The 12,749-nt window shown below is 55.0% G+C and overlaps 1 protein-coding gene across 8 annotated transcripts in view; it reads right to left on the reverse strand.

The window, feature by feature from the left end:
* Nucleotides 1-1,270: 1,270 nt before the first annotated feature.
* PTPRE (protein tyrosine phosphatase receptor type E) overlaps nucleotides 1,271-12,749 on the reverse strand; it is a 112,927-nt gene continuing 101,448 nt past the window's right edge. For 6 of the 8 annotated variants that reach the window (XM_056795104.1, XM_056795085.1, XM_056795086.1 and 3 more), the window contains 5 exons: nucleotides 12,072-12,206; nucleotides 11,428-11,553; nucleotides 10,040-10,191; nucleotides 5,608-5,743; nucleotides 1,271-4,194 (listed from right to left, as the gene is read on the reverse strand). In XM_056795104.1, coding sequence (XP_056651082.1) covers nucleotides 4,120-4,194; nucleotides 5,608-5,743; nucleotides 10,040-10,191; nucleotides 11,428-11,553; nucleotides 12,072-12,206 — 624 coding nt within the window. In that variant the 3' untranslated portion in view covers nucleotides 1,271-4,119. The remainder of the gene's footprint in view (nucleotides 4,195-5,607; nucleotides 5,744-10,039; nucleotides 10,192-11,427; nucleotides 11,554-12,071; nucleotides 12,207-12,749) is intronic. The other 2 variants (XM_056795099.1, XM_056795084.1) reach the window with 1 other exon arrangement.

Consider the following 12,749-nt stretch of genomic DNA (forward strand, 5'->3'; position numbering starts at 1 on the left):
ACTCCCGGCTCCATCGGGCTCGTGTCCCCGCCAAACCCTACTGGCAGAGGGGAAAGCAGCGGTGGGTGCTGGCTGGCGGCTGGTGCGGGTGCAGGTGCCGGCCGGAGATGCCCTCTAGGTGCCAAGAGCTCGGGACCAGCCTTCATACAACCCGTGTGAGCCGGTCCAGAGCCTTCTGGGAGGGCGCAAGGACGGGCCAGGGTGAGCTGCGGCCCCCATGAGCACAGTGAGGGGGGGCCCTCGGGGCGCACCACTCACTGCGCTTCCTCACTGGGCTCCTCGCAAGGCTCACCTTCTCCTTGCCAGGGCGCTGAGGTGGTGCCCACAGCCTCGCAGCCGGCCAGGGCAGTCCAGCAGCAAAACTGGCCCAAGCGAGCCCCGTTCCCCAGAAGGAGGCGGCTCTCTCCCAGGCTGGGGGTCCTGATGGCCCAGAACCGTAGCCAGCCCCGGGTGCCCTGGCAGGACGGGCACCTCCTGAATCATGCCTGGCAGAGGGCACGGGTCCCCCAGGGGCCCGCCTAGGCTTAGCAGCCAACATGTGCCTGAGAAAAGGCCCCCTGGAGAGGCCACCAGGAGGCGCCAGGCTGAGGACCCTCCGGAGGCTTCTCTTCCTTAAGGGGCCTCTCGGTACCCCCCTTGCGCCCCCCCCCCCCAGCTCAGGGGCTGAAATGAAGCCCGGCGGGTGCCTCGGGTGGGCGCTCCGGCTGGCCTCTATAATACAATAATGATGGTGAACTTGTCTGGTCGAGAGCCCAGGATTAACTCCCGGACGAAGGTCGGGCTTTAGAGCTCCGAGACAGAAGGGGCGGCAGAGCCGGCCGGGCCCCCAGGCCTGACCCCCCCATCTGCGGTTTACCCCCGCACGGCTGGCAGCAGGCCCAAGAGGGGACTCCGAGGAAGTGACGCCACATTGGGCGTATCTTCGGGGTTTTCATTGTGAGCGACGCAGTGGGGTGAAATGCATTCTCGTTAGGGCAGCCTGGCGCGGGGCTGCTTCCCCTCCCCTGCCGCCATTTTGGGCCAGACTGTGGGTCCGGGACGCCCAGTGGGGGCCGCCCCCCCCCCCGCCATTTTGGCCCACCAGGAGAGTCAGACCCTCCCGTCTCCCCCACTCCTGCCGGGCTCTCAGGCTGTCCTGAACGGGCGGCCAGGCCAAAGCCTCCGGAGCACCGGAAAGTCGGGCCGCCCCTGCCGGCTGGCTAGGGCGCTCCCACCCCAGAGCGTGCCGGGAGGAAACCAGGGAATGAAATGAAGACAAGAGACAAGCGCAGGCTGAGAACGGGAGGGTGGATCCTCCCCCACTTGTATTAGATCTGGCAATTTGCATATACAAAGAATTCAGCAACATTCGCAGAGCCTGATCCAATCAGAGCGGAAATAAAAGGCGGGGCGGATGCCAGACCGGAAGTGGCGTCGGTTCCACCCCAAAGTCTGCGTTGGCTCCCGCCTTCCAAGCCTTAAAGCACGCACAGGTGGCCCCGGAGAGCTCAGGCCTGTTTTCTCGGGCTGTCCCCCAGGAAGGGGACTCGTGGGCGGTCACACGGTGACCAGTAGCGCTTCGGACCAGAAGGGACCTTCTCATCCTCATTGGGCATCTTCATTCAGCCACATGCAACAGAGCCACACCGAAAAGGATGGTGCCGGCTTGATCTGCCTGAAGTCCAGGTTCCTCCGGATCATCCTCTTCTGGGGGCCCCGAAGGCCATGATAAAGGCTGAGGGACGCCCCCCCTCCCCCCCAGGCCGGAGCCCGGCTGCAGGAGGGTCTCTCAGGCTCTGAGGGTCTTTTCTGCGGTGGGACGTTTATTGATTTATTCATTGATTTATTGGGTTGATGTGGGAAAAGGAAGAAGCGGAGAAGAGAGACTCCACATCCCAGAGCTGGCCATCTGGAAGAGACCTCGGAGACCCTGGGGCTGGCACTCAGAGCTTGTTTAAGGGGGGAGCCCTGGGCCTTTTCCTTGGAATTGAACTTGGAGCCAGAGGACTGAGTTCAATTTTCTGCAAGACCTTGGCCAAGTCATTTCCCCTCCATGGACCTTAGTTTCCTTCTCTATAAAATGAGGATGTGGCACTAGCTGCTCTCTGGAGTCCCTCTATCTCTCCATTAGGGATCCTAATGACTGCCATGAATGGATTCATTTAAGATTTTTTTTTAAATCCCCAAACATGGCCCTTGCATTTGCCTGGAAGATGCTCAAAGACATTAATGTGGGTAGAAGACAGTCAACACTGAATCTGTAGGTAAAGGTACAGGATTCAAATCCAGACAATGCTACTTCCTCCCTGTGTGGCTTTGGGCAGCTCCCCAATGACTCTGACCGTCAAATACTGGTTTTGGGGAATCCTTTAGTGAAACCAAGGCCTTTGGTCCTGCAGTATTTTAGCCGGGGCTGGCTTCCTACCTCTCTGCTCTGCCTCCTGACACATCCTTCCAGCCATTGGAGACACTCGGGGGTTGCCAGTCATGCCCTGGGGCACTGGCACTGCCCGTGGGCATTAGGAGGGGGGCACAGACAGCTGGGGACCCCATCTCCTCTCCGCTGCCACCGCTGCCTCAAGGCGAGGGGAGCTCGTGGTCCCCTTTTCTGGGAACGGTCTGAAGTCCACGAGCCCATCCCCACGCGGGCAAGGCTAGCCCTGTTGTAGAGCCACTGCACGGTGGCTCTGCTCACCTCGCTTCTCAACGAGACTTTTCTATTTGTAAATAAAGGCAAAAGGAGTCATCCAGTGGGTCAGGGTTGGCGAGACATTCGTTGGGAGAGTTAAGACTTTCTTTGTGCTCATTACTGTTTCCTCCTTGTCTAAAGATCCTTTTTCCTTCGACACTTTCTGCATTGTGTCCGTCTGTCGTGCCCGGGGGGGCATCGGCCTTCCTCCTGTCCTTCAGGCTTCGGCAGTGTTCCGCTCCCCAAAGGGTGAGGATTTCCTCCTCCTCTGGCTGAACCCTAAGAGACACCCTGAAAAAGATCCTACAAAGCGAGACACAGTTTGAAAGCGTTTTAGAAGAGATCGGCAGTCCTTGGCCCGGGACAAGCGTTCTCGCTAAAGGGTTTCCCAGAGACTTGGAACGAGTCACTTCTCCTGCTCCGAATGCTTCCACTCAGGCACCGTCCGCTTTGGAGACTTTCTGGCTCTAGGGGAGAACAGGGAATGGCCCTGCAGGAGGGCAGTGAGTGTGTGTGTGGGGGGGGGGGGTTCCACAGGGGTAGCATTCAGGGACGGCAAACGTGTCTGCGGCAGAACTTGGGTGATGTCAACTGGTGTAGCCTCTGCTTTTAGGGAACTGGAGGCAAGCCTGAAGAAGCCGGGGGCTGGCCTGTCAGGGTTCTCTACAGGCTCCTGAACAGGCAAGGGGGGCCCTCCTGGGACCCACCCCCAAAAAACCTCTCTCGATAGCCACATTCACACATAACTACACACACACACACACACACACACACACGTGTGTGCACATATATGTCGAGATCTATTTAAAACTGAATTTTGAATCTCAATTTCAAGTGATGTCCCCATGCTTCTTTCAGACGTGGATCCAGGTTTTAAATGGTCTAGAACCTTGAAAAACGACCATGAAATCTGGAGGTTCCAACAGAAGACTTCCAAAGCCCTCTAGTTAGAGGATGGACGAACCCTCAAAGTCGGCTGCCCCGAGCGCTTTGAAAAGCAAAGCTGGCAAAGCATGCTTGGTGGTGCTCTGAGAACCCTGAACTGTTGGACCAAGAACCGGACGGATGTGTCGGCATCGGAAATAAGCACGTGATGAGTTAGGCGTCTTTCGAGCTCCCCTGGTGGCCGTACACAATTCGGAGATGCTCAACCTTTGAAATGAGATGCATTATTAAGCTATTGACAAGGGCAAATACCGCTGCCATGGGCAGATGTGGGCATACACGAGTGGCTGAAGATCATTTGACTTGAACTCATCATGCCAATTGAAAAAAGAAGAGTGCTGTTAGATTTAATTTCTTTCCTTTAGAGCAGGTGACACTGACAGGGTAACAAACTATGTACACAGGAATTAGGAACAATATTAATGTCAACTGTGAAATAAATTAACACGATTTACAAACATCTGTACTGACCATTAAATTAAAAAATGTTTTTAAGGCAGGAATCTTCATTTGAAGTTAGCATAATCGGAAAATATATCGATGAAATCTTGTACCACTTTGTAGCAGAATTCATACTGTTCCTGAAAACAGAAAGACACAAAGCAGCCAGTTGACTCCATGATTAGCCGTCATCCCCGACACGGAACAGCCTGCCATCTTGCCTAAAAATACTGTAGTCCATCTCTGTCTACAAGGCTCTCCCTATCAGTCTTAGTTTGCCATTTCACAAATAGAATATCAAACCGGGCCTCATATACCTGGGTGACCCTGGACAAGTCACTTAACTCCCATTGCCTAGCCCTTACCACTCTTCTGCCTTGGAACCAATATAGTGTTGATTCTAATTTGGAAGGGGAAGGAAGGGAGGGAGGAAGGATGGAGGGAAGGAAAGAGAGAGGGAAGGATGGAGGGAAGGAAAGGAAAGAGGGAGGGAAGGAAAGATGGAGGGAAAGGAGGGAGGGAAAGGATGGAGGGAAGGAAGGAAAGGATGGAGGGAAGGAAAGAGGGAGCGAAAGAAGGATGGAGGCAAGGAAGGAAGGAAGAAAATAGAGTAGGCTTTTAGTCTTTTCAAGTTGAAAATATCAGTGCCTGGTTGGGGGATTAGCACATTTGGGGAAGGGTCCAAAATGCGGTCTCTTGAGCTGACATCATAAAGTTTGGCCCTTCTCAGAATGGGGAGAATACAAAGCACAAGAGCCCCCGGAGTTGAAGGCCGGACACGGCTGCTTCGAAAGCATCCTCTGCCCAGTACGGATGGGAGCTACTTTCAAGGCTGGCCAGCGGTCCCTCGACAAGCTTCTGGTGGGCTCGGTGTCCCAAGCGCCCCAGGGAGTGAAGGCCAGTCACGAGGGGCTGTTGGAAATGTACACTGGGAGGGTCCCCAAGCTAAGGGGGAGCCCAGAAAGGGGGGGAGGGGAGAGGGGGAGGTGGGAGGGGATGGAGAAAGCAGCTTTGTTCATTGAGGAAAATCTTGGCAAAGTGGGTCAAAATAAAAAAGACTCAGAGAAACCAGCCAGTCCTAACAAACTGCTTAACCACTGTTTAGGCTGCTGCTTGAAACCAGACTGCTTGGGGGGGGGGGGGGGGGAGGTGAATCCTGACGCTTTGCACTGACCAATGGAAAAGGGGGCTCTTTAATTCCAAAAAGAACTTTTTAGTGCTCCTCTTTGGTCTAAAGAAACCAGCCTGAAGGGGTCCAGGCTGAAGCAAGGGGCTCTCTTGTTCCTCTGGCTCTCGGCTTGTCCATTCCCCGCTTGCCCAGGGACACCTCCTACAGGAAGCCTTTCTGGATTCCTCCAGTCATTCGTGATCTAGCTGAAATACCTCTGTCTTTAGTCCTGGGTTCTTGTCCAGCCCTCCCTCTCTGGCTGGTGGAAGGCCACACAACTGGCCCTTAATGCTCACTGACTGAGAGGGAGTGATCCCCCAGGGCGGTCCCTAATGCTGTTGTGGGTGCCAACCCCCGCCCCACCCGCAGGGCCCTGGTCGCCTACCAGGGTTTGCACCATATGAGGCCTCTGCAGTCGCAGACTTTTCACAGCCTGAAAGACGTCCAGGAGGCCCTCAGCTTTGACCCGCTCCAGGATGTTGCTGAGCGCTATGAAAGTACCCGTCCGCCCTGCTCCGGCGCTATGGGGGGGAAAGGAGGTGGTGAGGCCACCTGCGTCCCCAAAGCCCAGCACCCTCGAGGTGGGTGGGAGATGGCCTTCTGCCCTTGGCTCAGGCTCTGGCCCGGCAGGTGGCCGGCAGGAGGGCATCCTTCTCCGAGGCCCAGAACTTTGTGCCGTTGGGCTCCGAGTGATGACCGAAACCTCCCGTCTTCCCGAAGGAAACAAGGGCCGGGAGTCCAAGGTGTCCAACAGTTACCAGCCGGGGGACTCGGGGGAGCCAGAACAACTCAAGGACGGTCCACATGCCAGTCTCGCCACCAGGCTGGCACGCCACTGGCAGCACCTTGGACAGAGGCTGAATGAAGAGGGCAGATTCCAACAAAAACCCAGTCTTCCCTCTGCTTTGCTCCCTGTACGCCCAACTCTAAGGAAAGGCTGCTCTGGAAGAAGATCTCCGCTGCCTCCTGAGCCTCGCAGGTGTAAACCTCAAAATTCCTTAGACTTATAAATGTTGGAAATTTCACCATTGGGATATTTCATACTTGGAAAATTTCTTACTGATAGTCTATTGGAATGGGAACCCCATTGGCATGGGAGGTTCCTTCTCTTCCCTTCTTAAGATTACTTTAGGACAGAAACCTTTTGCTGAACAATGGAAAGGACTTTGACCTATGCTTAAGCATAGAACAGGAATTTCTTTGAGTCATGATTGATTTTAGAATTGATACAATGGAGATACTTGGAATCAATCTCCACCCTATTCAGTCCTAACAGGATTGAGGAAGGGCTGCAGCCTAGATCAAAATTTAATTATTCCAATCTCTACCCTACTCAGGTTAACAGGATTTAGAAAGGGCTGTAGCAAAGGAGCAAAGATTTAATCATTTGAAAATATGACCTTCAACAGACATGTGCAAAGCCTCTGGGCGGTCCTGGGTTAAGCTAGAGCCTCCATTGGCACAGGGAAATTGATGGACAGTGATTGGTAGATGGGAGAACTGAGGGGAGGCAACTTGGAGGGTTTCCTTAAAGATCAGGGGGGTCTGAAGACTCGAGGGGGGTTGAGGAGTTGATCGGAGTGGTGGCAGTGTACTCTGAGAAGCTTGCTCTGAAGGAAGCTGAAGGTGGGGGCCTCTGAGACTGTTTCTCCATTTTGGCCACGTGAGTAATAGGGACTGATCTCTTTTCTTTGCCCCAGCTATCTAAGGGCTTGGGCCTTTTGACCCAGCCTAAACAGAAGGGGTATTTAAGCCCTATTCCTTTCTCTCCCTTTTTCTCTCTCTCTATCTCTAATTCCTTTCTTCCTCCTATTGTAATTAAACTCCATAAAAGATTGACTGCAAACTTGAGTTTTCATTTAGGAATTACATAGCTGAATTCCTTGGCGACCTTAAATTAATATATATCAGTCTTTTAAAGTGATTCCCTTGTAACACAGGAGAGGGGCTGAGGCCGAGAGCCTGCCCCAGGCCACACAGCCAGGGGGAGGATGTAGGAGGTGGAGGCTATGAAATTTGGAGAGGGGGCCCAGGGTGGGCTGGGCAGATTTCTTTTTCTTTAAATTATTCGTTTATGCATTAAAGCACAGGGAGCACCCCGCCTCCTCCCCAATGGGGCATCATTTGACAAAAGATGGATTACATATAAAACTATGCCTTCCATTTCAGCGTCTAGTTCTTTCCTCTAAAAACATGCTGTAGTCGAAGAAACCAGAGCTATGTGAAGTCCTAAGAAAAGAAGCCTCAAGTGCTTAGAGAAATGCAAATGCAACAGCTCTAAACCTGACAAAGCCATTGGCCTAGACTCCCTCCCTCTCCTTTCTCAACCTGATCTCCTTTTGCTGGGTCTCTAAGCTGATCTGGGTTCAGATTCTGCCTCTGTCTATTGGCCTTTGGGCAAGTCTTCATAAGCCTCAGTTTTTTTCCTGTGTAAAATAAGGCAGGGGGTGGGGTGGTGGGGGTGGCCTGAACAAAGGTCCTTCCTTCTAGCTCAAAATCCAGGGTACTGTCCAGCCTCCAACTTCTCTCTATGCCTTCCAACAGAGGTAAGGAATCCAAGTGCCCATGCCTGGGGCCATCCTAGCCCCTCTCCTTGACTCAGGACAGGGGTATTCCCCCTCGTAACTTTCCTAGGCCAGGTGAAATCCATCAAGGGAGGATTACATCAGGGCCAACAACAGACCAATCTGCTTTTAAGGATGATGTCAGTAGTGGGATGAGTCACTGTGAGCAGAGACCTCGGGGCACTAACAGTCACTGCAGGAGGCTGAGGAGGAGGGATGGGTGAGGTGGGCAGGTGGCAGAGCTGGGGCAGGAGGGCTGAGGGATGGGCAGCCGGTGACCCCAGCGGAGGGAGGGAATGCAGTTATTTACTCATTCTTAAGACAGGGCAGCCTGACCTCGCTTGGAAGGCCTGTGTCTGCGGCCCTAAGAGGCTGTCCCCAAAGCCGCCCCGCCAGGAGGGCGAAAGAAATACGGCCCTGCGGATGCCCCATCACTGCTGTTTCGGGGTGACGTTTGGAGACCGAGGCTTGCCCAAGCAAGGAGGGAGGGCTCCCTGCCTGCCCCACAGCCTCCAACTCTTCCCCTCCTCTTCTGGAAGCCCCTGAGGTACATTTAATTACAAAAGGAACAGAAAAGGGGCCTGAGCAGTCCAAAAAACTCGAGTTTGGGGCCCCATCTACTGGCCTCCCGGGGAACAGCAGCCCGGCAGGGCCTTGTCAGAAAATGGGCCCAATTGTGGAGGAAAGGGGGCCAGGTTGAGATTCTGGAATCCAATAGCCCTGTGGGCTGGCCGCCAACTAGGGCAGAGATGCCTGTCCCAGAGGCTGCGTCCTTGACCAGGAAAGGGCCCCCAGAGGCCTCGCTCCCTCCTTCCGGGGTCCCCTAGGCCCTGCGTCCTGCCCACGTGTGTCTGATGCCTCACACTTTTCATCCAATTCCACTCTGTGAGGGAGGCAGCCCTGTGGAGGTTCCCTGGAGGCCGGGGTCAGGGAACCTAGAGGGGGATGGATCCCTGACACAAGGCTCCTGGCGGGGTGGAGGGGGCGGCGCTGAGCCCGAGTCTGAAATGGGCAGCGTCCAAAGGCCTTGGGTGGGTAAAGCCCTCCCCAAGGAGGAGAACGGCCCGCCTGAGGCGGAGGTGGCTCTGCCATGTTGGAGGAGGTCTGGGAGGATGCAGGCAGGATGGCTCACTCCTAGCAACTGCAGGGGTCACCCTTGACCTTCCTAAGCACATAGTAGGAATCAGAGACTCGTCGGAGGGACGAAAGTGAAATCCTGCCCTTTTCTGTCATTACTGCCTCGGTTTCCATTCTTGTTCCTAAATTCCTAAACCTGGAAGACACTGTGGAAACGAGCCAGTGGGGTCCCTTGTACAGAGGAGAGCTCGGCGGCTCCTGGAGAGGGCAGGACCAGGAAGAGATGGGCAGCTGGAGCCCAGGGGCCCTTCGGACACCACGGCAGGACGCTCGGTAAAGGAGAGCGCCCAGACAGGTCAGGCTGGGATCAACTGCCGTGAGACACCGACGGCAGCCTATAGCTACCACCCATGTGCCACTGGCCCTCCAGAATGAGGAATGAGCCACCTGGGCTGCCCCATCAACCAAGGAGGGAATGATGGACCGGAGAGACCTGCGTTCAATCCCACCTCTACACGCAGGGACCTTAACCCCTCTCAGGCTCGATTTCCTGCCCTGTAAAATGGGGATAACAATAACTAGAGCTTACCTAACAAGGCTGCTGTGAGGCTCAAGTTCAATAATGTTTGAAAAGGGCTTCACTGGGGACAGCTGGGTAGCTCAGTGGATTGAGAGCCAGGCCTAGAAATGGGAGGTCCTGGGTTCAAATTTGACTTAGATACTTCCTAGCTGTGTAACCCTGGGCAAGTTATTGAACCCTGTGCCTCAGTTAGAAAATAAGCTGGAGAAGGAAATGGAAAATCATTCCAGAATCTCTGCCAAGAAAACCTCAAGCAAGAGTTGGACTTGCCTAAAACAACCCAACAACAATGGGTCAGAACCTTTGATCTCATTGTTTGCACCTAATAATAATTCGCATTTCTATTGTGCTTCAAAGTTTTATAGAATGCTTTCTCCACAGCAAGCCCATGAAGGGAAGTGTAAGCACTACTCCATTTTACAGCAGTGGAGACTGAGGAGCAGAGAGGTCCATGAAGTTGGACAGTACCTAATTCTGGCACCAGTGTGGGCTGATGGCTTGTGCAGGCTTGCTGTTGGAAGGTTGAGGTCCCCACAACCACATGAGAAGAATTGACAGTCCACCCATGGATGAATCTTGGGGAGCAGGAACCTCACCTGCAATGCACTGTAATGGGGTGGTTGCCCGTCTGCTGCTGCTGCTTCTGGACGGCAGCAATGAGGTCAATCATGCCCTTTCCTTCAGCTGGAATCCCAATCTCAGGCCAGCCGTGAAAGTGAAACTGCCTGACCAGCCTGCTCTTCTTCTCCTGGGGGGAGTCAAGCCATGGTCAGTTAGGAGTTATCTGAACACTTTGCTTTCATGTTCTGATCTCCATTCATCCACCCACCCATCCATCCATCCATCCACCCATCCATCCATCCATCCACCCATCCATCCACCCATCCATCCATCCATCCACCCATCCACCCATCCATCCATCCATCCATCCATCCATCTATCCATCCATCCATCCATCCACCCACCTATCCACCCATCCACCCACCTATCCACCCATCCACCCATCCATCCATCCATCCATCCATCCATCCATCCATCCATCTATCCATCCATCCATTCACCCACCCATCCATCCACCCATCTATCCATCCATCCATCCATCCATCCATCCATCCATCCATCCATCCACCCATCCACCCATCTATCCACCCATCCACCCACCTATCCACCCATCCACCCATCCATCCATCCACCCATCTATCCAGCCATCCACCCATCCATCCATCCATCCACCCATCCATCCATCCATCCATCTATCCATCCATCCATCCATCCACCCACCTATCCACCCATCCACCCATCCATCCATCCATCCAAGAGTCCTGAGGTCCACTTTCCTGATGGCTCCCTCCCCAGCCTAGATCTAGTTCATAAAACCAAGGGGGTAGGTAGGGAGCCAAAGAAGGTTGTGGGGTCCTAGTTCTGGAGGAGGAAGGGGCTGCTTGGGGAGGGGGGGAGGGGAGGTCCTCTGGGGACATTACTCAGAGATGAACCTCTGGCAACCCCCACCTCTCACTCTGTAAGGCTAGGAATGCCTGTCAGCACCATAGCAAGGGAAAGGAAGACAGCAGCTGATTAGGTCTCAGGGAGAATGGGCAGCTCCCTCCCCCTCTCTGGACCGCCTCTGTAAAATGAGAGGTTGGGCAGATGGGCTCTGGAGACCTTAGATGAAACTCAGAGCCCCCGAGGCGTGCAGCAGGCACATGCAACATTGGGTCAATAGCCTTGCCTAGGAAAGGCCCCGTCGCGATCACCCAGGAGACCTCCATGATCCACTGGAGCTCCACCAGGACAGCTCAAGATGGTGGAGCTGATCGCCTGCTAATGGGGGCATCGCTTTCCCCTCTACTGCTGGGGCCCTCCGCGTTTCTCTCATATACACCCAGGAACGAGCAGCCGGCACACAGTCCATGCTCGCGGAGCTCTTCCGGGTCATCATTTCAATCCATCGTTTTGTCCCTCCCCTCCCGGCGGCTTCCAATACCTGATTAAAAGTCACCAAGAAATCCCGGACGCTGATGGCCTCGGAAATGGTGTCGCTCTTAAGCTCGATGTGGATCTGTCCGTGCGTCACGGAGCCCTCTGCTGGCCAATACTGAAAGCACTTTTCCTGGGAGAGCAAAGGCAACCACACAGGCTTTCAAACATCCCTAAGTCCCTGCAAATTCTGGGGAAAGCTCCAGAGGCCTCCTTCCCTCAGTGCGTGAGGGGGGCATTGACTGGCAAGCCAGCGAACGCCCTTGCGCCTAGGATCTGAGGTAACGGGCGGAACGATTCCGCCCACCGGCGGCCATCCTGGCAAACCAAAGGGGCAAAATTGGAGCGCAGAGGAAGGCTCCGCCCCCAAGACGACTTCATGGAGAGCGAGCCAATCCATCCCCCGTGGGGAGGGGCCGGGAGCGCACAGTGTGTGCATCCCCCGTGGGGAGGGGCCGGGAGCGCACAGTGTGTCTACCCAAAAGAACTACAAGGCAGCAGAATCCAGAACGCAAGCCCAGCGTCAGACAACAACCGAGGAAGGCTTCTCGAGGCGGAGCCCGGGATGGCCAGAGCCTCGAGGAAGGGTGTCTGGCTTGCGCCCAGCGACGCACCTCTGCTCACCCACCACCCTTCGGGGCTCCTGCTCACCTGTTCGCGCTCTTGGACCTCCGTCAGCATCACGATCGTGTGGCATTTCCACTCCCAGACCATCCTCCAGAAGTCTTCCACCGTGTGCGGAAGTGGCCCTTGGGTGGCGATGAAGTAGTCTTTCTGCCGGTACCCCTTGAAAGAGACGGGAGAGCCACTTCCTCACTGCTCTCGGCCTGCCTTTGGGGCTAGACAGTGGGAGGGGGCAGCCTGGGCAGCCCTCCCCCCCCACAGGGGGCTCCTTGAGACTCAGGGATTCTCCCAGCCCATTGCAGGAAGCTTGGGGAGGCTGCTGTGCACCCAGAACCAGGCCCAGGGATGGCCCTTCTGCCTGCCCAGGCCAAGGCTCTCTTCTGAGGTGAGCCCTTGTGAGGGTCAATAATAGGCAGAGCCCCAAGCCAAGGAGCCCTCCTAAAGGATTCTCCCCCTTCTCACTGCCTCTGGCCTGCAATGGGCTCCCGGGGCCTCCTACCTAGCCAAGACCACTGCACTTCCCTGCTCTGAGGCTTCCTCTTGCTCCGGCGTCCAAGCCAGGCTCCGGGAAAGGCTTGGCCAAGTTACTCCTTGGGACAAGTCTCGGGTGGCTCTGTGTTGCCCACCGAGGAACATCTAAACTCCTTGCTTGGCATTCAAGGCTCCCTGTGACTTGGCACCAATCGTTCTAGACTGATCTCCCTC

This window comes from Monodelphis domestica, chromosome 1 (genome assembly GCF_027887165.1).
Source record: "Monodelphis domestica isolate mMonDom1 chromosome 1, mMonDom1.pri, whole genome shotgun sequence".
Taxonomy (NCBI): domain Eukaryota; kingdom Metazoa; phylum Chordata; class Mammalia; order Didelphimorphia; family Didelphidae; genus Monodelphis; species Monodelphis domestica.